Source organism: Carassius carassius, chromosome 43 (assembly GCF_963082965.1).
Source record: "Carassius carassius chromosome 43, fCarCar2.1, whole genome shotgun sequence".
Taxonomy (NCBI): Eukaryota; Metazoa; Chordata; class Actinopteri; order Cypriniformes; family Cyprinidae; genus Carassius; species Carassius carassius.
The window spans coordinates 8,047,082-8,074,239 of NC_081797.1; the positions used below are offsets into that span (position 1 = coordinate 8,047,082).

General features: G+C 36.0%; 2 protein-coding genes across 2 annotated transcripts in view; one reads left to right on the top strand and one right to left on the bottom strand.

The window, feature by feature from the left end:
- The first annotated feature begins 1,526 nt into the window (after positions 1–1,526).
- LOC132125363 (microtubule-associated proteins 1A/1B light chain 3B-like) lies at positions 1,527–6,616 on the top strand. The gene is made up of 4 exons (XM_059536735.1): positions 1,527–1,774; positions 3,448–3,503; positions 4,927–5,033; positions 5,152–6,616. The coding sequence occupies exons 1-4, from the start codon at positions 1,735–1,737 to the stop codon at positions 5,324–5,326; spliced, it is 378 nt and encodes a 125-aa protein (XP_059392718.1). The 5' UTR covers positions 1,527–1,734; the 3' UTR covers positions 5,327–6,616.
- A 556-nt stretch (positions 6,617–7,172) lies between these two features.
- The window catches only part of LOC132125361 (zinc finger CCHC domain-containing protein 14-like), a 34,383-nt gene continuing 14,397 nt past the window's right edge, over positions 7,173–27,158 (bottom strand). The window contains exons 3-13 of the mRNA XM_059536734.1: positions 18,996–19,066; positions 18,752–18,823; positions 17,852–17,937; positions 17,658–17,752; positions 16,604–16,640; positions 16,225–16,522; positions 15,947–16,035; positions 14,250–14,365; positions 13,972–14,115; positions 10,914–12,059; positions 7,173–7,961 (exon numbers count right to left, since the gene is read on the bottom strand). Coding sequence (XP_059392717.1) covers positions 7,906–7,961; positions 10,914–12,059; positions 13,972–14,115; positions 14,250–14,365; positions 15,947–16,035; positions 16,225–16,522; positions 16,604–16,640; positions 17,658–17,752; positions 17,852–17,937; positions 18,752–18,823; positions 18,996–19,066 — 2,210 coding nt within the window. The 3' untranslated portion in view covers positions 7,173–7,905. The remainder of the gene's footprint in view (positions 7,962–10,913; positions 12,060–13,971; positions 14,116–14,249; positions 14,366–15,946; positions 16,036–16,224; positions 16,523–16,603; positions 16,641–17,657; positions 17,753–17,851; positions 17,938–18,751; positions 18,824–18,995; positions 19,067–27,158) is intronic.

A 27,158-nucleotide genomic window follows, 5' to 3' on the forward strand; every position in this document is an offset into this window, starting at 1 on the left:
GCAGCATGGCTCATGGACGCCTAGCGGCTAACAATACTGAATTGTCAATATTGTTTTCACTTTCACTTACATGCTCCCTGATAGTCAGCGAGTCACTGAATATACCAGGGCCTCGCAAAACAGACCTTGTCAAGCCTCGTAAAATGCTGGAAGGGAATAAACAACTCAGTAACTATATCACATACTGTATCTGTGGGTCATTTTTAACACATGGGTCCCAATTACGTTTGTACTACAACATCTCTAAAAAAAATAATAATTACACAAATAAAACAAAAGTGAGAATAATTGTACTATGTGTTTTTCAGCATCAGATCACAGCTTTCAAAATGACACATTTCTATGATAAGTTACCATCAATAGTGGCTTGGTTTAACGACAATAAGTCAATGTTATACATTTTTGTTACTGTATTACTGTTTGGGAAATGTTTACAGTACCAACAAAGCATAGTATTTATCTCCATGTCATTATAAGCTTATCTATTCTGAAACATTTCTGAGACATCAGTTAGTGAAGTAGCTGCCTGCCACACACACACACACACACACAAAGAGTCACAAGTCTCAGGAAGCTGATTTCTACAACAGGGTAAAAAAAAAAAAACATAATTGTGACTTGTAATATTATAATTATTACTTTTCCCTCACAATTACGAGAAAACACAATTGTGAGATGTAACCTCAGAATTGAGGGAAAAAAAAGTCCCCAAAAAAATAAAATGATATTTTATCTTGCAATTTCTGACTTTTTTCTGAATTCTAAGCAAATCAGTTTCATTGTTTCTGCAACAGAATAAAACAAATAAAAGATACCTAAAGAGGTAACTGTGACTTTTAATTTGACTAACTCTGTTAGTATATATTATATTAGTTAGTATATACAATATTTTTCCCTGCAATTGTAAGTTACATCTTGTAATTCTGACTTTTCTTCTCAGAATTGCGTCTTGCAATTATTCTACTCAGAATTGAGAGGGAAAAAAAGTCAGAATCGTGAGATATAAACTCAGAATTGTGAGAAGAATGTCATACTTGTTTGTCAGAAATGTTATTTATCCTGTGGCAGAAACAAGATTCCATACAAATCTGTTTCTTTAAATGATTTATGACTCCATCTCAACAACAGTATCATTTAAGGATTTAAGGCTGAGTCATCTGGCAAGCATTAATGTACACTAGCTTGTGTAAACTAAAAAATCTAAACAAAATATACTAAATCATAACTGTTTTGCTGTTTAAATACTGTCTGAAAAACCTGTTAAATGACCACTGCATTAAACTAACCTCATATATCGTGACAACATGACCCAAAATGTGATGAAAACACATGTTGACTTTAAACATTCACTGCAGTAAAAACGTGTGACATATGCTTGAAAAGAGTCTTTCAGAATCCGATAACAGAGTAAGCGTACAGAATAAATAAGAACTGCCACAGACAAAACCTACCCTAAAAACACGCCTCATTGAGAGGTCAGAGTGACTAACCTCAAACTCTTCCCTCTTTCCTTCACGCGCAGACGGCACATGCGCCATGACGTCAGAGGTCAGCTGACTGGTTTGTTTTGCTGTGTAAGACGGACTGCAACAGGACGCAGCAACGACGACACGCAAATGAAATATACCATTCGCTTTATTTATAGCACAACAGATTCAAATCTATTCAGAGACAGAAAAGGAAAAAATTAGGCAAGTTTGCCTAAAGAAAACGGCGTTTTATCTCATTTCAAACATGCCTTCGGAAAAGACATTTAAACAAAGGAGGACATTTGGTAAGTGCCTCGAGTTCATATCATCAGAGAATTGCGTTTCTACTGTATTTGTTTTCATTTTACATTTGGCATAGCAATAAGCCTATATTCTGGGAAAGTTTGTGATTGTCGTTTATATTTGTAACTATATACAGCAATAAACCTACATTACCTGAATATTGTAGTATAGTATGTATTACGCGCATGTTATGATACTAAGGCACGAAATGTATGTGATACAGAAAAATGTATCCTGTTGTTACTCTTTAAACAATCTAGTCAAACTGGGTTCTAAGGGTGTCGGCCGTGTATTTTCAGACTATATAAACATACAGGCTAGACTCATGACTACAACATAAACACCATACCGAGTTTCTCTTACCTGATTTTCAACATACCGAAACCAGAATGTTGAAATGTCTTTGTTTGTTTGTTTATGGACAGATGTTAGCTGCAGGATTGGGGGATGGGACTCGTCGTTTGAGGTTATTTGGAAGGACTCGAGTAAACAAACAATGATGCAGAATCAATATTCGTAATATTTCAATAGCAACTGTTCAGATAACATCGACATTTACTGAAAAAAAAGTTTTTATGTTACAGTGATCACATCGCGTTCAGTTATAGACCTGTTTAGAGATGAAGTATGGGCGCTTAGTTATCTATTTCATAATCGTTACAACTCTTGGTTTCCATCCTTTTTTTTCTTTTTTTTTGGTACTTAAGTGGAAAAAAAATGGCTGATAACTCAGTTAGAGACTTAGCCAGTAAACATTTTGGCCTTTGTTTGTAAGATCATGTTAGAAGTCTGTCTAAGTAGTATCTATAGAATATATATATAAAGACATAGGCATGACTTTTTTATCATATGTAGTTCCATATATGTGGGTACCGTGAATGCTTTTATTATAAAACATTAAGACAGGATGAACCAGGTGTTCAAAAACGAAACTAAAGAACAAATTTTGCGGAAATGGGTGAGGTTTAGTAGTGAGACATCAAAAGTTACCCCAGTTGCTCAATAATTGCACGTTGCATACATCAGCAGCACGTGCTCAGTTATGAACCATCACGAGACCTCATGGTCCCCATACTGAAGGTTTATCTTTTTTATATATTTTTTTGTTTTCTACCGTACGCTTGTCATTTTATTGTTTTATGGTTGCTGTAGACACTGTCCTGTCATGCTGAGTCATGTCTTTTGTTCAGAGTCTAGTTAACTTGGTACACAAAGGCCTGCCTTGTTTCTTTTTCATTTCTATTCATTAAATCATTAAGACAAAATGACGTGGAACAAATGCTTATACAACAAAGAAATAACGTAATATTCCAAGCAATTTAACTGGGAAGAACAGACATAAACAATGGAGCCATTGTAGAGTGTTCTCTTAAAGCGACAGTTGACCGAAAATGAATATTTAGTCATTATTTATGCATCCTTAAACATTAAATTTCATTTGGAACGGAACCTTCTTAATCTTTGTGCCATTCCTTGTTTGTTTGAACCTGAACCACAGGATAGGACTAACAAGTTTAACGTGGACCTGTTAAACACAATTAAACCTGGTCCTTTAGAGAATTGATTGTTACTTGAGACCCAAACCCATATCCAGCTCAGTGAAATGTCTGTGGTTTAATGAATCCTGTATTGTGATCTGCTGTATCTAATATCCGCTCCTACTTCATCTCCACAGAGCAGCGGGTGGAGGATGTACGGCTGATCCGGGAACAGCATCCAAGCAAGATCCCAGTAAGCAGATTATATTTTTTGTCTGTGGGGCTGCAGATGAAGATTAAAACTGATAACCAATTAAAATTGTTGTATGCAAGTGTTGTAATTTTTTTTTTTACCAGTATAGACATTTATAATGGAATAGTCTCACTAGAATATGGTTATATATGCCCTGTTTGAAGATGTTCCATAGTATTGAATGTATGCATTTGATCCATTCATCATCGCAAAACACTAGACTACAGGATAGTTCACTCATTCTAAAATGAAAGTGTCAGAATTTTCTCGCCCTCATGTTTTTTCAAACCTCTATGACTTATTTGTCTTCTACGGAACAAACTAAAACAGATATTTTCACAAATGTTTCAACTATTTTAGTTCAAACAATGATCGTTAATGGGTTCCAAAACAACTTGGACCCCAGTGACCTTTGTTGTATTGATGAGACATTTGTTAAAATATGTTCCGTGTTCCACAGAAAAAAATAAAGTTTGGAGCAACATGAGGGTAAGTAAGTTAAATAATGATATAATTTCCATTTTTGTTGAATTGCTTGAACAAAATCGGATGGCCTTCAGATCAAGGCTGTGATGTAAGTGTTTTAAAACATGCTCAGCTGTGTGTACTGAGCATAATAGGTTAATCTTGTGGATAATATCAAAAGGAAGCTTGTCAATAGACCTAGTAAAACAGATAGCATATGAATGTCTGCGTTTGCATGTATGTATAGGGCCTTTATCAGCCTCTTAAAGACCAGTCAGTGGTATTGTAGCCAGGTGTCACATCTATTGATAATGCCTCAGGGTCACCAGTCTCAATTGTTATTCAAGCTGACCAGGATAAAGTGGTCAATTTACCATCTGCTGAATAGACACAATCACAAATAGACACAGACACAAAGCAACTCCTTTGAATGGGAACGTTAAGACAGACAGACATGATTTAAAACAGAATTATTTTGTTTTAAATAAGTTTAAAACTTAAATGAAATGTCTTTACATTGATGTGTTGGACCACAAAGTGGTGGAAGAAAAATATAGTAAATATATATTTTTAAAATGCATACACCCCCATTGTTTACAAATTTGGGGGCAATTTTCTTATATATATATTTATTATTATTATTATTATTTAAATATAACAGAAAAGACATTCATTATTCTGAAGAATCATGTCACACTGAGGACTTGAGTAATTATGCTGAAAATCTAAATTTAGCTTAATCATAGCAATAATTTACATTATAAAATGTTTTAAAATAGTTATTTGAAATTTTGATAATATTACTGTTTTACTGTATTTATGATCAAATAAATTAAACCTTGGTTAGCATGAGTATTAAAAACGTACTGACCCCAAATGTTTGAACAGTAGAGCACATACATATAATATACACTAAAATAAATATGCATAAATGTTAAGCTTGTTGCTTTGGTTTCAGGTCATTATTGAGAGATACAAGGGAGAAAAGCAGCTGCCGATTCTTGATAAAACTAAGTTTTTAGTTCCCGACCATGTAAACATGAGCGAACTTTTAAAGATCATCAGGTAACACCAAACAAATGTCTTTTACCTCTTGCCTTTCATTATAATTTCTCTTTATCATTATTATTTCTAAATAAAAAACTTTGCTAATGCATCTCTGGCTCATGTGCATTTCCAATAGGAGACGCCTCCAGCTCAACTCCAATCAGGCTTTCTTCCTACTTGTCAACGGTCACAGCATGGTATCTGTGTCCACCGCTATTTCTGAGGTTTACGAACGCGAGAGAGACGAGGACGGCTTCCTGTACATGGTCTACGCTTCCCAGGAGACATTTGGAACTGTGTGTACTCAGTAAAAATGGCAAAACGATTGGCTTTCACTCTAGGACAATGATACAACCTATCCTGAACTCTTGTGACCTCTCCCTGCAAATATCCATATCCCATTTCCCCTCCCCATCCAAAAAAAGTACCAACTGAACTTTTAGTCATTTGGCTCACCAATCCCAGCCATTATCCAAAGCTAAATCCTAACTTCCCACATCTCAGCTTTTTAACCTCAGCTCCCTCTAAATAATTTGAGTCGTTTAAAAGGAGTCGATTGTGTTTAGGTTATTGGACCGTTTATGGTTAGTTGGACTAATGATCCGGATTTACTCAACATAAAGCTTGAATGAAAGACTTTTTGGTGTAGAGATGGAATCATCTCAATTTCTTAGCGGTTGAATTTCCGAAATGGCATTTAGTGTAACGTTAGGCGGCCAAATAGAGGTTATCTGTCAGTTTCACTCTGGTTGCCTTTAACCCCTCCCGCTGTTTGTCGAATCTCTGTATTTGTTGAGTTCGACAGCCTTTTCTTACCTGTAGGTGTCAAACTGTGTCTTCCGCTATTCCATTTTCCTGTTAGAAGCGATTCAGTCTTTTCACTTCCCCCTAGAGCTTATTGCACATTGGGTCATGAGCGTTGAGGTTCTTGGATTTCACAACTCGGTGGGTAAGTCAAGGTTCGAAATGAGGTCCTACTTGCCTTGTTAACATTTGAGGTATGATCCAGTGGGACATACCTGAGGAAATAAATAGTTAGCAATTTATAATTCTAGAAATTCTGCTTTGATTGTAGTGTGAAGCTTTAAAAGGAAGGAAAATGTAATTATATTCAATGGTACATTGAGGGAATGAATGTGGCTTTAGCGATTGTGGCCCAAGGTAGACAGGGATGCTCAATCACAGACATGAGCGCTGCCCGAACATCCTTGCTCTTTTAGGTGCACGCTTTTAGACTTTTCAGTTTCATTAGAGAATTATTTACGCCTTTATAAATGCATTGTTGTACTCCTTCCATCTGTATGTCTTACAGTATACTGTACAGATAAGCTTAGATGCCTTTTCTCCTGAGCATTTAATTGCCGTTTGTCTTGCTCTTATTTAAAGAGATGTTATTTTTTCCTTTTTTTGTTCTTGTAAAAAACAATTCATATTTGCTACTATTGTGCAATTTACAAAAGTTTGTATTAATGAGTTTAACTTGAAAGGATTATCAACCCATCATCGAACTAAGCTCATTTATGTATTTCTCCTGCTCAGATTTACAGCAATATAACACTTGTATTTCTGTTGATATTTTAAAAATAAAAGAAAAATATACATCCTGTCTGCCATTTTCTTTGATTTTTTTTTATTAAAAATGGCAAACTTCTGTTGACCACTACCTGTTCTCAAAAACATTTTTAATTCATTTTTTAAAGTGTCAAAGTGATACATTATACAAAAATTCAACAATCAAACTTCATTTAACATTCACCTCAGAATACAAAAGGGCTGCGTCAGCATTGTCGTTTTAGACCAAAAGCTTTCCTGCGATAATACTAGACATAATACATACAGCACAAAGTAAATCAGGTGACATGCATAGCCAGTGATTCAAGATCTTTGTAATTTATAAACAGAAATATCACCATTTCCTTTGAAACATCAAAAATGTTTGGCAAAGACAACGGAATGGCATCTATTGGCTAAATGTGCCTAATGGTGAAAGTCTTGACTTTTTTCAACACATTGGAACATTTTTAGGCTAATGTTATTGAGAAACAACATGGAAAAGCCCACTTTTTGACCTTTGTAGTGTGCCATACTGAAAACGGTTTCCTCTTGTGTCCAGTTCCATTTCAAAAACAAAAATTCAGAAGTTTTTTTTAACAGTTTCAAGAATTTAAAAAAGCTTTAGCGGCCTCAAGTGCATTAAATGTATAAACATTTAATCTGAGTGCCACTTGATGTGGCACCTCTATAACAAAGAGAATGTAACAAAAAAATAAATTTTGAAAATAGCAAACATGTATTCCAAAAACCCGATATTAACAAATACGCCATGATTACAACAAACAGGAATAACACATGATGATTAAGAAGACTTCCTGTAGTCAAAAAGCTAAACATGTACTTCTTGAGATTGAAAACAACTTTTTCGTTTTCACAACTGTCAGTTTCTCCTTCCTTTGCGAACATCCAGAAAAAAAGATTGCCAGTATCTTATTCACAAAGGATGGCTTATAGTCACACCATGAGCAAAAAGACATGGCCATCATTGCACATTATTTGGCGAGCAAAATCTCCTTGTTTTGCTTCCAAGAATGACATGTGCAGCATGATCTGATACACTATTGGCTGCTCCATAGTGCTCAAGCGAGTCTCAAGTGAGAAGAACAGCGTGAAGAACACAAAAAGAGTGAATTCTTTTTTGAACTTCCCTTTACTAAGATCCACCGTGAAGTAATTCTTTGGCACAAGGCTTTCATTGGAAGCCATAACTGATGGAACTTCATTACTTGATTCTCCTCTAAAGAGAAACAGTAATGCCTTTACTCAGGGGAGTCTCACATCAAGTGTCTTTACACACTGAGGAAGTTGCAGGTCCAGACCAGATCATTCACACCATTTATTCCCCTGAGTCCTGGTTGTCTGACTGTGGGGAATATTTCAGACGAAAAGTCCCTGCAAAAACAAAACAATTGCTTGTTTAAAAATGCAAAAAATAACTCCGGTTTTAAATTTTTTGAATGATGTGTGTGCACACTAAAGTCTCTGCTACAAAGCTAAGATTTGATTTTAAAAACCAATCATAGCTATTTAAATATTTCTTATTATGATTTTAAACATGAAACTAAGAACGATCTCAAAGTAAAAAAAAAAGAGGTGCTAAAGTTGGATTTTGTGATGGCTGTTGCTATAAAAATTACATTTTTATCATCTTAATTCAAGCGATGAAGGATTTTGGAAGTCTGACAGGAATCAGTGTTGAGTTCTACTGTAAGGTTAATGCCTGGTTTAAATGTTTGAAAATGATTAAGAGTTGAAAACATTCATTAGAAATGTAGAAAAGTAATCAAAAGTAATTAGGAATTTTTTTAAGTTAAACAAAAATTACATTTTTAAGGCCCTATGAAATACATTTCTTTCTCTCAAATTCAGTTTTATTTTTATCATGTATAAGTAAATTCTGGTAAAACATTTCTCTGGTAAACATTTCTTTAAAGTAATGTTTTAATAATCATTTTATTAGTCGTAGTAGTAATATCATTACTAGGGCTGCCCTCGACTAAAGATTTTTCTGGTCGACTAGAATGCATTCATTTAAAGCAATAGTTGACTATTTGCACATTTATTAATAAATAATTGAAATCATTATTAAAAGCCTTTAATTGCCCACACTGCATAATAGGCACTCAAGAACATGAATAAAGCTTGTCACAGCACACCGACAGAAGTAATTATTATGAATGCATCAGGGAAAACAGTAAGAAGATGGCATGAACATTTTAACAATTTGATAAACTAGTGCTTTCTTTGTTTTCATTTTAAGAGATGAAGTCAGTGATACTGACAAGTCATCTCCGCAGTAGTGATGTGCCTGTGTGCATGTTTCATAACGGATTCCATAATCCGAGATAATCAGATTCCATAATCCATTTGAAAGTAGACATTTCACTCTCTATAGACATATATTTCATAACTAAGGCAAGTATACACAGTTTCGCAGTTTTGCACTCAAGTTCAGAGAAACCGAGACGGCAGAAAGCGCATGCTGTTTGCTTTCATTATTTTACAAAAGGGCAATGTTTTGTTGTTATTGTGACTGCACACAAATAAACAGAGTCTTTACAGATTTGAAAGATGTTTTACGGTTATCTGTCTGACCAAAAATGAGGGAGTATTTTATGAGCATGTGATGCACCGGCGCCTCCATCTGTCCTGCAGTGTAGTGTTGTCACGGTACCAAAATTTCAGTATTCGGTACCGATACCAGTGAAAATCCACGGTTCTCGGTACCAATTTCGGTACCAAAGCAAAACACAAAAATATGCTAATTAAAAAAAAAAAAACTTTTTACCACTAAAAATAAAACCAATGCCATTCTTTATACTTATTTACAATTGTGTTTAAAGTTTTTCTACAAGTTATATAATTATGAAAAACAGTAAACAAGTTTCACCCAAATTTAATTTGTCTTTTAATTTATGAAATTTAAACACATTTTATTTTTGGTAAATAAAGGGGATTTGCTATTAAAATTAAAACATGGAAGAAATATTGTGATTTATTTCTTTAAAAAATAAAGTTTTATAAATTTTTTCAACAGTAGTAGCAGTATCACATACATTTTACTAAATAATAGTAATATTTCTAGCACAATGCCTTTATGTAAAAATTAACTTTTAGGCCTAATGAATGCATATTTGTCATTTTAACTGAACTTAAGACTGGTGGTGATGCTTAAGATATTTTTGGTCATTGAGGGTTTCTGTAAAAAAATAGTAATAGATCATATTAATTATTATTAAAAGATAATACTACTACTAATTCTACTATCATCCTAATGCACTATGAATTGATGAGCTGCTGGGTTCATGAATATTAATCACGTTGTCTGCGTTCGGTCAAAATTATTTGCTGAAATCAAAACAGGGACTGTAAGAGATCACCGCCAGCCAATGAAATTGCCATTTGCGCATTAGCTCCGCCCACTACCGGAGAAACCGGTATGTCTTCTGCTTGTTCGAAAATTAATATGAATAATTCTCGATGAACTCCATTATTTTGACTGGAGAAGACAACAAAGAATAGTTTACATATAGCGTGTCAATTTAGCGTGGTAAGACTATCGCTCTCTCTCTCTTTGCATGTGAGAAACAGCGCTATCAGTAAAGCGACGGTGAGTCGTGCGCCTTCACAAAGAGTTTACAGAGCATCAATTACAGGTGCGCTGTGCGTCCATTGAGATGAACTGAAAAGTTCAGATCGCTTGATGGAGAGAGAACTCTGAAGCTCAGGTGATGAAATTAATGCAAGCGTCATGCGCTTCAGTCTATGTAGTAAACAAACCCGCACGTCTCTGCCATTCATTAATTCACAGAGAAGCGCAGAACACGGATTCATATTTCAAACAACTTTTGCGGCTTAACATTTACAGATACTGGTCCATATGGAGATTTGAATTTATGATAACTTTGACAAATTCCATGACTGTCCATATTAAAATGTAAGTTTCATTTTCATGACTGGATTTTGAGATTCCGGGTTTGAACGGGACCTCGGTACTACCGGTACTTAAAGAAACCTGGTACCGTCACATTTATTTTTTTTTAGTACCAACTTGGTACCGAAGTACCGGGTCTTTTGACAACACTACTGCAGTGAGTGCTTCTATTCAGCTTCCACACTCCAATTTCCTTAACATTGCCCATTATACAGTAAATTCCATTTTTGTGACCAGATTCTGCGATTCTGTCCGTGTTTTCCGCATCGCAGAATTCGTAGGGCCCTAAAAAGTATCCTGAGTGGATTATAATATAGTGTTTTGATGTTCTGGGTGGTTGCTAGCGTATTGCTATGTAGTTGCTCAGGTGTTATGAGTTTGCAAGCACTACTTTTAAACAATGCTGTTACCTTGTTGTGCAGAGTCCATTGCTGGCTGCTTGCAGTCTTGTGCTCGATGCCCACTCAGCCCACAGTTATAGCAGGACACATTCCCTGTTTTCTTATGCCCAGTGCTTCCATTTCCCATCATTCCATGGGGCTGGTACACACCACCCCCTCCCCCTAGAAAACCCTGCACTGGTGGAAGCACAAGATTTTGTTGTGAGTCATGTGATAGACTGCTGTTGTAAATAGGCGGGGCCACCAGGGGGGGTGAAAAGTGGGAGGCGGTAGCACTTCCTGTAAGGAGGGGGCTGAAATGAAGCAAAGGCCCTAATGTGAATACTGAAGTTCCTGAAAACGGATGTGGAAAATATCCGGCGTAACTAGCCGGAAGTGCCCCGTACGAGCCACAGTTGCCGCTACAACCACAAGAGCTACAAACGCACAATGAGGAACTGGAGTTAGCACTGTTTGCTTGTACTGAGGCATAGCCGCTATTCTCTGTGGATGCTGGGCTAGAACTTGGTGTGACCGTGGGCGTACTGTTGACGCAGTATGTGTTCCCGGGAACTGCCGCCATGGGAACGTTGTTGGCTGTTGCAATTGGAACTCCACTGACAGTTGAGAAGGTGGGTCTGGTGGAGGAACTCGATGAGGGGCAGGAGGACGGGGTGGAGAAAGGGTACGACCCTGTGCGTGGAACAGAAAACGACACTTGTAAATGTAAGGGTGGGCGGGAAGCATGATGGAGGGTGTTAGATGTGGAGGTGAGAGCAGTGCTGGTCTCCACCATGAGACCTGGAGGGGAGCGAAGCACTGTGAGGGGCCCACGGGGGCTTAACACATCCTGGTGCCTCGGAGAACTGTCAAGATTCAACCCAGGGAAGATGTTCTCAAGCCGGACACCCATGGTGACCCCAGACCCCATCGGTTTGGGACGTTCTTCTGAACAGAGAGTGGGTGGACGAAGTTTGCGGGGAGAGTTGATAACGTGGCCTGGGGAGAGGAGAGGCAAGGATGGAGGGGGCAAATTAATTTGGGAGGGACACAGGGAGGGATCGTTCTGGACTGGGAGGACTTGGGCAGTGGGACGGCTGGGACCGGTGGATACCGCAGGATTGACGAGAAAGCATGACCGCTCTTTTTCACCAGGATCCAAACCAGACTCGAAACCTGAAAGTAGATAAAGACCTAAAATGAGATGCAATATATATTATATATGCAATATAAATATTTTTTTAAAAGTGACATGACATTCAGCCAAGTATGGTGACCCATACTCAGAATTCGTGCTCTGTATTTCAACCCATCCAAAGTGCACACACACAGAGCAGTGAACACACACACACACTGTGAACACACACCCGGAGCAGTGGGCAGCCATTTATGCTGCGGCGCCCGGGGAGCAGTTGGGGGTTCGGTGCCTTGCTCAAGGGCACCTCAGTCGTGGTATTGAAGGTGGAGAGAGAGCTGTACATGCACTCCTCCCACCAACAATTCCTGCCGGCCCGAGACTCAAACTCACAACCCTTCGATTGCAAGTCCGACTCTCTAACCATTAGGCCACGACTTCCCCTTATATATATACCGTATTTTCCGGACTATAAGTCACACTTTTTTTCATAGTTTGGCTGGTCCTGCGACTTATAGTCAGGTGCGACTTATTTATCAAAATTAATTTGACATGAACCGAGAGAAATGAACCAAGAGAAAACATTACCGTCTACAGCCGCGAGAGGGCGCTCCATGCAGCTCGGTGCTCCTGTAGCATACCCCTGAGCAGCGTAGAGCACCCCCTCGCGGCTGTAGACGGTAATGTTTTCTCTTGGTTCTTGGTTGTAAATAAATGCGACTTATAGTCCAGTGCGACTTATATATGTTTTTTTCCTCGTCATGACGTATTTTTGGACTGATGCGACTTATACTCAGGTGCGACTTATAGTCCGAAAAATGCGGTATGTGTGTGTGTGTGTGTGTGTGTGTGTGTGAGTATACATAAATATATATATATATACAGTACAGACCAAAAGTTTGGAAACATTACTATTTTTTATGTTTTTGAAAGAAGTTTCTTCTGCTCATCAAGCCTGCATTTATTTGATCAAAAATACAGAAAAAACAGTAATATTGTGAAATATTATTACAATTTAAAATAATAGTTTTCTATTTGAATATACTTTTTGAATATACTAAATTATTTATTCCTGTGATGCAAAGCTAAATTTTCAGCATCATTACTCCAGCCTTCAGTGTCACATGTAACATCCAGTCTATCACATGATCATTTAGAAATCATTCTAATATTCTGATTTATTATGAGTGTTGGAAACAGTTCTGCTGTCTAATATATTTGATGAATAAAAGGTTAAAAAGAACTGCATTTATAAATAAAAATTAAAAAAAAAAAAATTCTAATAATATATATTCTAATAATATATATTTTTTACTATCACTTTTTATCAATTTAACACATCCTTGCTGAATAAAAGTATTGATTTTATTTAAAAAATTACTGCCCCCAAATTACTGACCAGTAGTGTATATTGTTATTACAAAATATTTATATTTTAAAAACATAGCTTCTTTTTTTTTTTTTTTTTTTACTTTTTATTCATCAAAGTATCCTAAAAAAGTATCACATGTTCTGAAAAAATATTAAGCAGCAGAACTGTTTCCAACTTTGATAATGAATCATCATATTAGAATGATTTCTAAAGGATCATGTGATAATGATCCTAAAAATTCAGCTTTGCATCACAGAAATAAATCATAATTTAAAGTATAATAAATTTAAAAACAATTATTTTAAATTGTAATAATATATCACAATATTAATTTTTTTTCTGTATTTTTGATCAAATAAATGCAGGCTTGATGAGCAGAAGAAACTTCTTTCAAAAACAGTAATGTTTCCAAACTTTTGGTCTGTACTGTATATATATATATATATATAAATATATATATATATATATATATATATATATATAAACATTTTGTGTCACAGTATGCTGTACATACAATTACAGCAAACAATTCAATTAATATCCACTATAAATATATTAATGGGAAAAACATCCGTTCTTACGTCTGTGAAGGTCTTTGACCCTGTCAAAAGAAGTGTCACGTGATAAAGGGGTCATTGGACTGGAAGGAGCACTGGAATAGCCTGAGGAGGAACTGCTGTCCCGTGGAATGGGTACCGAGCTGTTCTCGACTTCTACCCGTAGCTCTTAACATACACACAAAAAACAGATCAAAATCTCTTGCATTCATACAACTATATAAACTTTTGTATACTTTAATTTAAATGCTAATAACCTAAACATATCAATTAGTATTATGTTTTAGACGTGTGTACAGTACCACTTCCAGTGTGTGCGTGTGTCAGGGGTCCGATATGACTGGAAGGGGTCACTCTGGCAACCCCACTACAGGAAACTGGAAACTGAGACACCACATATCTCTTCTCCAGCTTCTCTCTGACAAGAAAACCAAAAATATCATTTATTACTTTATTTTAATGTACCATTTGATAATAAACAATGACTGGATCATGAACGTCAAAGATTTATTTTGTAAAACATCATATTCCAGCAATGACATTTAGATGGCGCTGTGTACAAAAACATCCCGCACTCACTGCATGTGCATAATTCTACCAGTTGAAGCTGATCATCTGTGTAGACTTTTTAGAAACAGAAGAAAGATTGTGAAAAACATTTTTTTTTTTAATATAGCCGAAAGGTATGATTAGGCTGGTTCAAGTTATAATTGTTCAGGTTCATAAACTTGTGGAGTGGAGTAGAAATAAAAAAAACCTTTTGGCTAGTGTCAGTGAGAACCACGAGACCTGTGAACCAGTATAACCTTTATTGTTGTTTTCAGGCATGGAAAACCTCCCGAGGATTAGTTTATGTTATCTGTTAAGATATCTTAGCTCCCACAGCTCTACCTGAGCAATGGAAACTCGCTGATGTGAGAAATGGAAAAAGTTACTTGCTCCACTTCCATACTGATCTCAAACTCTCGATGCCAAACTCTTATCTGAAGGAAGTCATCGGTCCTGGAATTGTGGAAACTGACAAATTACCTTACATTTAAATAATTGTTAAAATGCAACAAATATAGGTTACAGAAATAGTTTGCCCGAGAACAATCAAAATTTCCATCATTTCCTCACCAGCTTGCTTGTTCCAAACCCATTTGCTATTGTGTGGAAGAAACTAATGGTAGATTAATCTAAATTAAATAAACTCTACATACAGTGCTGTTCAAAAGTTTGGGGTCTGAATCATTTATAAAATGTTTTTGAAATCTCTTTTCTCACCAAGGCTGCACTTCATTGATCAAAAATGCCATTAAAACTAATATTGCATATTTATTATTACAATTTAAAATAACATTTTTCTATTCAAATATATTTTACAATGTATTTATTTTTCCTGTGATGCAAAGCTGAATTTTCAGCATCATAATTCCAGTCTTCAGTCACATGATCCTTCAAAAAAATCATTCTAATATGCTGATTTGCTGCTCAAGAAACTTATTATTAATATCAAAGTTGAAAACAGCTGTGCTGCTTAATATCTGTGTGGAAACTGGTACAAATTATGTATTTACTTATATTTTTAAGACTTTTCTGATGAATAGGAAGTTAATTTAATGTGCCCTTGTTGAACAAAAATATTAATAGTGAATAGTGAAGTGTGATTCACTAAATATTCTTATTCGCATCAATTGGTGCCTAATGAGCTTAAGCAGTGTCACTGTTATTCTTTATAGCACAAAGATATTTTCTGTCTATGCAAATTAGGTTAATTATAGATTGCATATAAATAACACTCTTTTACCTGCATATTTAATATTGCACTATTTATACCCACGGAAAACAGACGATAAGCTGAATTTTATTTAAAAAAGGCATTTAAGTACTTTTTCCATTTATCATGGCAGAAGTAATTCCATTTAAACAACCCCGCAATGTTTCTAAGGTTGTTTATGGCACAACGCATGCTGATCAAATACATCGGTGTCATAATTTAAGCACAAATCACACTCACTTCTGAAGCTCCAGCTGAGTCTTGAGTTTCTTCTTGGCCCCCTGAGTGAGGTCGTACTTGTTCAGATCCTCTTCTGTGAGAGCGAGGAACTGAGAAAGTGAATAAGGAGATCATAATTTAGATAAGCTCTAGTGGGAGAGATATGTCAGGAAGGAAATATGTATTTCTTGGCTGCAATACCCGAAATCTGTTCCCTTAACATCTCTTCCAATAAATGTAATCTCTCATCTTAGAGACGACTCTCATACCAAGGGAAGGAGCCACTTGAAGTCACGTACCTCCTCCATGGTTAGTTGTTTGAAGACGGGGTAGTATTTATGCAACCGTAGTTTACGAAGCCAATCCAGGATGCCATTCTGCTCCGGGCTGGGCTGCTGGGACTGGGCCTGGGGTTGGGGTGCGGGGTTTGTGAGGTGTGTCTGTGGCGGGCTGGACTCCCCCATGGGTACGGCAGTGCCGGGGAGGATGGCCACGGCTGTCTGGGGAGGGAGAGGGGGCAGGTGGGCAGGGGAGCTCTGTGGGAGGGGCGCATGGACACTTAGGACAGGCTGGATGCTGGCGACACCACAAATGGGCCTGAGACAGAGTGAGAGCAGGTTTATGGATGGGGAGAAGACAGATGTGAGAGTGCTTGAGGTGAAGGCTTGTTAAACTCACCTGCTCGCTCCCCTGTACTGAAGCAGACAGCCCAGATCTGCAAAACATGGAAGTGACAAAGTGTGATTCAGAAATATAGCTCGATTTGATATGAAATGATCAAACTGAATGGGTAAATTCTGCAGAAACAAGTCACATTTTAAATGAAAATGCAACAAAAATTTGGTTATTAAATAATCATTATTAAATTGAATTTAATAATGCAATTTAAACAATTTCAAATGTAATTTGTTTAAACAAAATAACAACTGATAAGGACCATTATGATTTTTTAAATTCTTTAAATTGAAAGTATATTTTAATTAAACAATAAAATGTATCTAAATTGATTATATATATATATATATATATACATATATATATATATATATATATATATATATATATATATATATATATATATAATTTGTATAAACACAATCATGACTATTTTGGATATTATTATCATCACCATATACTATAATGCAATCATATGTGTTTGCCTTGTTTCACAGCAAAAGATGTCATAGGTTTTATTTTATTTGGGCAAAATATGATTTCTTATTTCTCCCTTTGATTTTGAAGTGGAGTATGAAGCTGGGTGTGTTTTTAACAGATTTCGTGACTTGCACCGATGTTATTCCAACAACAACTTTCTATTGAGTTGTAAACAACTGTAAAATTAATAATAATAGTGTCCAAAAGAATTAGACTCTTATTGTACTTGATAGAAAAAAATGACATCTTGGCTGAAAAATATAGCTTATCTACAACACAAATGATCAAGCAATAAGAATTTTGCACTTCTTTCTATCCAAGGGGGTTTCCGTCCCTTGCCCCACCACTAAAAATAACATCACAGACACACATCTAGGTTCTAGTGGCCATTCATCCTATTAATAGTCTCCCAAGATGAGTTCACTTCTGAAGCCTCCCAGCACAAGCAGGTCAAATCAAATCCCCACTACACCGAAACAAACTCCCCATTTCCCCAGGAGATGGTGCGGTCCAGAAAAAATCCTCTATGGTGACAAGTGAAGGATGAACCATTGTGAGGCAGGAATTAGGGGCTTACTTGTGCTGGTAGGGAGCTGAGGTTCAGACGAAGTGCTGAAGAAGAAACAGACTTTGTCATGTTTAAGAACATGAGGTGGAAGAGAGGTCAAGCATCTGTCGAGAAGAGTAAAAAAAAATTCCCTCCATTTCCATGCACCAATAATATATATATATTCTCTGTTTTTTGCATTTCATGTTAGGATTGAGAAGTACCGAGGATCTAGTTCATGAGTAGAATCAAGTCCAGGCATTTGGGGCAGAGGTTTCTCTAGACATTCATCGGGAAAGAGCTGAGATAGCTGAAGAGAGAGAGAACAGAAACACAATATCACACGGTTTCATGACGTTACAACTTGTCAGCACTTATCAGTGAACACATTCACTGGTTTTCAACTTCACCGCACTGATTATTCAACACAGTCAAAGCCATTTTGTCTAAACATAATATTTTTGATTAAATCCGAGAGCTTTCTGACCCTTCACAGACACCAACGCAACTGATATGTTCAAGGCACAGAAAGGTAAGGACTTTGTTAATGTTAAGACATCTTTAATATGAGAATTATTCTTTTTTTGTGTGTAAAGAAAACAAAAATAACACGTTTTTGTGAAGATTTCTTCTCTTCCGGGTCAAAACGCCGGCTCCTGTGTCAGCAGCACCACACACATGTGTTGTAGTACTCTCCTGAATGCACATCGAAGAGTAAAAAGGAAGAGAAGAAATTGTTGAATAAAGTCGTTATTTTTGTTTACTTTGTGCACAGTATTCTAGCAGCTTCATAACACTAATGTTGAACCACTGATATCACATGGACTATTTTAACGATGTCCTTACTACCTTTCTGGGCCTTGAATGTGTCAGTTGTGTTGCTATCTATGGAGGGTCAGAAAGCTCTCGGATTTCATCAAAAATATCTAAATTTGTGTTCCGAAGATGAACAAATGACATGAAGGTGAGTAAAAAAATGACAGAATTTCCATTTTTGGGTGAACTATCCCTTTAACGTTTATTACAGACCACTTCAGTAGTTTACTTTTAAGACTTTTCATCTTGACACACTAGCTCAACATTTCTCACATCCGTGAAACACAACACAAATGACTGTCACTCACCTGAGAGATAAACTCCACAACTTCCAGGAGGGTTTTGCTGACAGTCGACAAAGTGGAGTCGGACCACAAGGCCTTCGACCAAGAAAAAAGTATGACAAACATAACACGTCAAGTACATTACACATTTTGGCTACAATTGTTCTGTAAAAATATGACAACTACAGAAAATACTTGCTTTTCATGGAGATTTTATTGAATTTTTTTCAAATGTTCTCATTTTTGGAAGACTGTACTGCAAACTCACCTCCAAGATGTATTCTGTTGGTTTGTCTGATTTGGGTGTAACTCCCCTTAGTTCAATTCTTTCAATGTACACTTCAGAAAGACAAAAAAAAAGAAAAACAGCATGAGTATAAATATTTAAATCTGTTAGACTTACTTTGTAAAAAAAAATAAAAAAATAAAAATCAATTTCACTGTTTTCTTTTACTTATTTATTACTATTTATCAAAGAATCCAGAAAAACTGTCCTACGGTTTCCACAAACATATTAATCAGCTTAACTGATAATATGAATAAATATGTCTTAAGTACAAAGTCAACAAAACAATGTTTAATACTGAGTATCAACCTCTCTGAAACTGTGCCTGAAATACTCTGAAAGTACTCTGTAAGCAGAAAGTTTATTGCTTATGAAATCATATATAGGCCTGTCACGATAAAAAAATGAGCTCGATAATTTTTCCGGCTGCGATAATTTCTTTTTTCAATTTTTATTTAAAAAATGTAACATGTCAAGATGTGGGGTTAGTCTGGAGCACAGCCTGTGGACAGCCCGCGGCAGAAAACACCCTCTCCGATGGCACAGATGTCCCGGGAATGAAGAGATTACGTCTCGCTGGAGACTTTGTTTGTTTGTTTACAAAGGTCATAACTGGCACTATTTATGTCTGAGCCTAATGTTTAATATTTGTAATAAAAGTGCAATTTTGTTTACATCCATTTATTTATTGAGACTGAGAGTCCATTGCTTTTATTGGTTTTGGTTGTTTTGTTCATTTATTGTGGATATCTAAAATGTTTTCCATTTTAAGTGTTAAATATTCTTTAGAAATAGGTTTTTTGAAAAGGTGTACCTGCATTATTATGCCATTATCATTATATTAGTTGAAACTGGTCTTAAAATGACAATTTTATCATTTATCGCAATAATTTCTTGGACAATTGATCATCCAGCAAAATTTATCGTGACAGGCCTAATCATATACACTATAAAGATTTCTCCTAAAATATTAACTTTTGTATTGCACACAACAAAACTTGCATTTACAATAGTTGCATTTACCCCAAATAACTGAATGTGTTAGGTTCACTCCCAGAGTCTTGAATAAGAATTAGACACACACTCTTCAAATTGTATTATGGTAGTATTAACACAGACTGTTTGGATTCTATTAGAGGAGAGGAGTATGTGAGAAAATCCTCCAGAACTTAATAGCCTCTCAGGCACTTTCTGGCAGGTTAGAACTCATTTAGCTCAGTGTATTTAGCTAAAAAGGAAAAACCTGAGAGGCGAGGATTTGAGCCTCCAGGCAGTTCATTTCAAAAACACATTTTGATGGCAAACCAGCATCTGAACTGCTTTAATATGAAGTTCTAAAGCGAGAAAACTGAAAATAAAGAAGGACAGAAAACAATATATATGTATTGTGTTATATACTTCTTCATCATTAAATTAATCGAAAATGACAATATAAAAATGTTTGTAGTCTTACAAAAGCTAAAAAAATATCTTTCTGATCATCAACCTGGAAAAAATATCACTGTTTCCACAAAATTATTTAGCATCACAATTGCTTTTACCATTGACTATAAAAAAAAGTTCTTGAGTTCCAACTGAGCATTAGAATGATTTCTGGGGATCATGTGACGCTAAAGACTAGAGTAATGGCTGCTATAAAAAAATCAATTTTATTTATAATTTTTTAACAATTTTTCTGTTTTTTTTTTTTTTTACTGTATTTTTAAATCAAAGAAAAGTTGCCTTGGTTAGCATAAGAGACTTTAAAAACATGAAAACATTTTTTTGAACAGTAGTGTATGTGACTTTAACATAAGTGTGCATCAAGTGCCCAGCTGAAGTGTTTGCATTTGCACACACACGCACACACACACACACACACGAGTGAGCAGGAAAACATCCGGAGTCTGCTCACCGTAAACATGGGCAAGCGTGTTAAATATACCCTGCAGAGTCAGCACTTCCTGTAGTGTGTGTGGAGAGAGAAAGAGAGAGAGAGAGAGAGAAGGCTGAATGGAATTCTCAATGCATCAAAAGATCTAAGAACAATAGATCGCCTCCAATGCTTTCATTCATTGACATTCAGAAATATTCCAGTTAATAAACTTGTTTTCCAGTCTTTGATAGTCTCATCTCTTTCTTCATCTCCAGCAGGCAAGTGTGAGCTCATCTGGAATGTTCCAGAATGGGGGAGGCTTTTCCCTTCAGCAAAGAGAGATGCCTGCCATCTCCTCCCAAACCACCTGCCAAACCCCTCATTACACTGTGTGTTTTTATTTGTGTGTGAGTGTGCCACAGAGTGAAAGTCAACCACAAACCCAGAGAGAGGTCACTGCCAGAGGAAGAAGAGTGTGTAGTGGAATTTGTGTAGTGGTTTGAGATGACAGTTAAAAGTGCAGACGGACAAAGACAAACGGGATGAGATTCAAAGCATCTTTCATCTGACACAAAAAAATAATTTAAAGAGCATTTGCAATATGTTACTAAAACTCAGATCTGTAATATTCAGATATTTTGGTGTTTCTAATTAAGATTGCATGTAAATCAAACGCTTATATACAAATTCGATGTGGAATATCGAATGTGATACTTTCTGTGATGCATTTTCATCAAAAAAAGTTCTTTTAGAGCATTTGCTTATTTTTCATTGCTCTAAAATAGGGCTGCATGATGTGTCGTTTAAGCATCGATATCGCGATGTACGAATCCACGATAGTCACATCGCAGGATGTCGTAGTTGATCCGTTAATCATTAACTGTACGCAGAGGTGGAAAGAGTACAAAAATATTCTACTCAAGTAAAAGTACCATTACATTAATGAAATTTTACTTAAGTACAAGTAAAAGTACCAGTCTAAAAAATCCACTCAAGTAAAAGTAAAAAGTAGCTCATTTAAAATTTACTCAAAGTAAAAATTACTTAGTTACATTTTAACCAGTGGGAGGGAGTCAAAAATGGGACAGACCAAGGGTGTCAAACTCAGTTCCTGGAGGGCCACAGTCCTGCACAGTTTAGATTTAACCCTAATTAAACACACCTGATCCAGCTAATCTAATCATTTAGGTTTATTTGAAAACTACATGATATGTGTGCTGGAGCAGGGTTAGGGCTATGGCCCTCCAGGAACTGAGTTTGACACCCCTGGGATAGGTCTATTAATCTCAAACTAGTTGTTTTTAATTAAAGGAATCAGTTATTTAGAATAATAAAACATTTGGGCTGTTATCTGGCAAATCAGTATCAACAAACTCATCTTTTCAATACAGAGGAAATGCAAAAGCTTCATCGGACGTGGCATTTAGATGTATTTACACACTGTTTAGTGCAGGACAAGAATGCATTTAACCTGCAGTTACAAATGCATGAATAATGTTTTGATATGCCAGACATAAAATGTTGAATACTCATTTGAAATTATAAAAACTTAATTATAAAAAAAAAAAAATCAAAAGATACTTTAAATGTGAAATTAAAATGGCCAGTATGTGTCAGCAAGTCACTGTTAATAAGTGAGTCATTGCGATTGAACCAAATCATTTAAACAGTTGATTCATTCAGAAACGAAACACTGTCATGTTGCTCAGAGATGCAAAATTTTGCTTTGGTGGCTGTGTTTGGAATAAATTTTTGTTGTAGAAATAGAGCAAAAACAATGGCAATATGGTGTCTAAAACGCAAGTCTCTTAGTTTACTGTCCTGTTGTAAAAAAAAATATATATATATATATATATATATATATATATCAGTGGCGGCTGCTGGTCTTTCAAAGAGGGGAAGCTCATTTTCGGCCTACATTATAACCCTCTGATGGTCTTCATTTGTAGTGACACTCGGGGTCTTTTTGACCCCAGACAATAACATTTCATTTTGTAATAGTAAAATATTTAAATTTTTTACAAATATAATTTTACTCTGTTCATTTATGTTTTTACTAAACTTTGTACAGTTTTTGGAGGATTTAAATCTTTTACATTTCTATAAATAAATAAATATTTATTTAAATAGGCTTTTTTTTTTTACAAAAAAAGAAAAAAGCATTTCAGGTAAAATTCACTTCATAAAAGACCCAGATTTCTAACTTTCATACATGGGGATACCATGGATAATTTTATAAGGTTTAATGTAAGATTTTTGCCCATTTTTGGGGAAATTCAGTTTAAAAATTGTAATAAATCACTTTAACCACTAGATGGCTATAGTGTGTGTGTGTGTGTGTGTGTGTGTGTGTGTGTGTGTGTGTGTGTGTGTGTGTGTGTGTGCGCGCGCGCACATTTTCAATCTGTCTTAGTTACCAATTTAATTTTGTGGTGGTTCTGCATTTTACAAATATCAAGAAATATTGCCGCAGTTTGTCTTTCGAATACACTTGAGAAATCCGCGATCATGGGACTGAGCGTGAAACAGCTTCGCCGACTTCTTATGGTGCAGACCGCTGTCAGTCAAAAGGAGATCGACAGATCCTCCAATCATCACGCGGAAGCCCAGTCTTCATTCACCTCCAGAGACGCTGAGCGTCCGTGGGCGGGACATAATCGCAGCATTTATCCAATGACCGTCTAGCTTGGGAGCACTGAAAAAAACTGTTCAAAGCAGCCCCATCGAAGTCAATGGACGCTCGGCTTCAACAGGGAAATGCACTGTGACGCTACGGGAATGTATGAGAAGAAAATCGAGTCAGCCGACATGTAGCTGATTAACACAATACATAATACACAATAGTACATATTTGACCGTTGGGTTTTTTTTACATTAGAGGGGAAGCTGAGCTTCCCTTGCAGTCTTAAAGAAATCCCCACTGATCTATATATATATATATATATATATATATATATATATATATATATATATATGTGTGTGTGTGTGTGTGTGTGTGTGATTATGATTTTTAAAGGAAAAGACAGTATTCTTTGTGTGATTTTGATTCTAAATGATTTTGATTGATTTCATTCTAAATGCATTTCAACAGACTGAATCACACAGTGAAAGAACACTCTAAATGCGCGCGTACATCATTAAAACAACAATTATGATATTATCGCAGACAATATATATCGCACACTCCGCACCAGTCTTTTTGGCTAATTTGTGCAAAACCTCTTGCTAAAATGTCAAAGCATCATTATAACCACCAATGCAATGACGCAATTATTTAGCTCACCTCTATATGATTACGTGGGGTTGATGTCTTGTCGAGATTTTATAAACTGCTAGTTTGGTCTCCCTAGGCAAGCACAGCATACACAGCATAATAGGGCATACATATGGCCAGGGGTTCACTTCATTTCCTTGAGTTCAACTTCAGAATATGACGGGGTTTCGTTTTCAGCGGTGTCTGCACCACTAACGCCTGTTTTGTCCGTCTGCATCTTTCTTGTGATTTTAGCGCCAGTTTGCCATACCTTCCAGGGAGCGATTTTTTTTTTTACTCAGTAATTAATGTGTTTTAAAATGTAGCGAAGTACAATACTTCAAACAAAATATACTTAAGTAAAAGTAAAATTACAGATTAAAAAAAATACTTAAAAAAGTAGAAGTACACAAAAAAGCTACTCAATTACAGTAACGCGAGAGAGAGAGAGAGAGAGACAGAGGGAGAGAGAGAGAGAGAGAGAGAGAGAGAGAGAGCGAGCGAGCGAGCCCCGGCCGCATGCTCACCGTCTTCAAACAACACAAGCGCTGTCTCGCTCTCTCTCCCTCGCGCATAATAATCAATTGACACGATGGTGTCGTTGTTTAAATCATTTAAAATGAGAATGTAAGTGTGCTCACCCCATTTTTGTTTGTAAGAAAAAATTTGATAAGATTTCATATCGCAATATATATCGCAGAAAAATTAAATATCACAATGTCATTTTTTCCCAATATCGTGCAGCCCTATTATATAAATATATTATTGCTATATTTTATTTTTTAAGAAATTATTATTATTCTTATTAATAACACTTATATATAAAGATGTTTTTATATAGCAATAATAACAATAAAAATGATTAATGCTTATTATCGCTATATAACTATTATAAAAATACTAGGGGTGTAACGGTTCACAAATTTAATGGTTCGGTTAGGTCAGGGGTAGGCAAGTTCGGTCCTAGAGAGCCGCAGTCCTGCACAGTTCAGCTCCAACACTGAAAAAAAAACTCACCTGCCTGTACCTTAGTAATCCTAAATGGATTAATGTTCAGGTGTGTTTGATTAGGGTTGAAGCTGAACTCTACAGGTCTGCAGCTCTCTAGGACCGAACTTGCCCACCCCTGGATTAGGTACTACACAGTGGTTTGGTTCGGTACGGGGGTAATTGGTTACGTCGACTCGCAATGTTGAAAATATTTCTGTTTTAAACCATGAAGGTGAGCCAATGGATATCACACAAGCAACGTGCAAACTTTGTGCAAAAGTTATGCCTGTTAACATCTCAATCTCAGTCAATTCCATTTCCCATAATTCTCTGCCTGGACACATCCTCAACTGCAATCACCTGTTGTTCATCAAACCTCATTTTTAGCTGACACACATCATCAGCTGTCTCACATTAGAAGGACTTTAAAAGTAGCACACACACTCTCTGACTTTGCTGGTGATTTAACGTTTAGCACGTGTCTTGTCCTAGTTCCTGTGTTTTCTGAGTTTCTGTATTCCTTGTTGCCTTGCCTTGCCTTGCTTTCTGATCACTTGCTGCCTGCCCTGACCATCGCCTGTCTTGTGGATTACCCTTTTGTCTGCCCTGGTTTATATCGGTTTGTAGCTGTTTGACCCTGCCTGTCTGACTACACGTTTAATTAAGCCTACACTTGGATCCTCAACTCTGTTGTCACGACTCCCCACATTACACCTATAATTAATTGTATAGACCTGTTTTAAAATACCTTTTTTTAAACATTTTAATTGAGGAGGAAACATATAACCTAATCTTTTGTTATCCTTGCATCACCTCAGTTATTTGGTAAATAATGTGGGGAAAATTAATTGTAATTTTAATTTAACAATAAAAGTAACTTCATAGTAATAACAATAGGCCTAATAAAAATAAGATTGTAACAGCCTACATTAATTGTAAATGCCAAATCCTTCTAATATTGCCAACAATTGATGTTTTTGACAATATCTCAGGCTATCGTTGATACCAGATCATCATAACTTAATATCTTAACTTAGAGAAATATGTCTAATCTGCTGAGGAAAAAATCTATTATAAATATTAAAGAAAAATTTAAACATAATTAGTCCAACTTAATGATCTAATGATTTGTGGCAAAACTTGAATGACAGTGTTGAATTTCTTTGAATTGCAGTTGAGTAATTTCCTCTTCCTGTTATTCCAATTCAAAGTCAACATAATGTCAGGCCAATTCAAGCATCCGGAAATCACTCATGAATAGTCATGACTCCAGAGACAGAACTTGATATTTTCGTAGAAAACTCTGTAAAACTGGTGTAATACTTCTGCACTCAACTGTACCATACAAAATAACTATTTGGATGGGTTTAATGGTGTAAATAATGTCATATACCAAGCCTGAACAGGATTGGGATCTCTGTAGATTTAATTTTGTTTTTAAATCAGACAGGAAGCCTGAAGTACTGCTGATTAATCTAGAAAGTATTCAACAAATAAAAATACATTTACTATATGAATAAGATTTGAGCGGTAAAAGAATAATTCACCTAAAAATAAAAACTTGCCAAAAAAAAAATATTAACATTCTCAAGCCTACCATTTTTTTTTTATTCATTGAGCAGATTTGGGGAATTTTTACATTACATCACTTGCTCACCATCAGATCCTCTGCAGTGAATGGGTGCCGTCAGAATTAGAGTCCAAACTGCTGATAAAAACACCACAGTAATACACAAGTAATACATACCACTCCAGTCTATCAATTAACATCTTAGAAAGCAAAAAGCTGCATGTTTTTAAAAATAAAATCCATCATAACAGTGTTTTTTAAGTCCATCCCCAGTTAAAAAAAACATACTACCTCATGTGTAGTTGGTGCAATATGACTGTTGCACTAGTGTCTTTTGTGGAGTCTCACACATGAGTGGCTTTTAAAACACTTTTACATGCTTTTACATGCTGCACTGCTCATCAACATAGGTTCCAAAACAGTGGAGCAATAAGAAGACCCTGGAGGCAGGGCAACTGTTGCAAGCTTTGGCTGGCA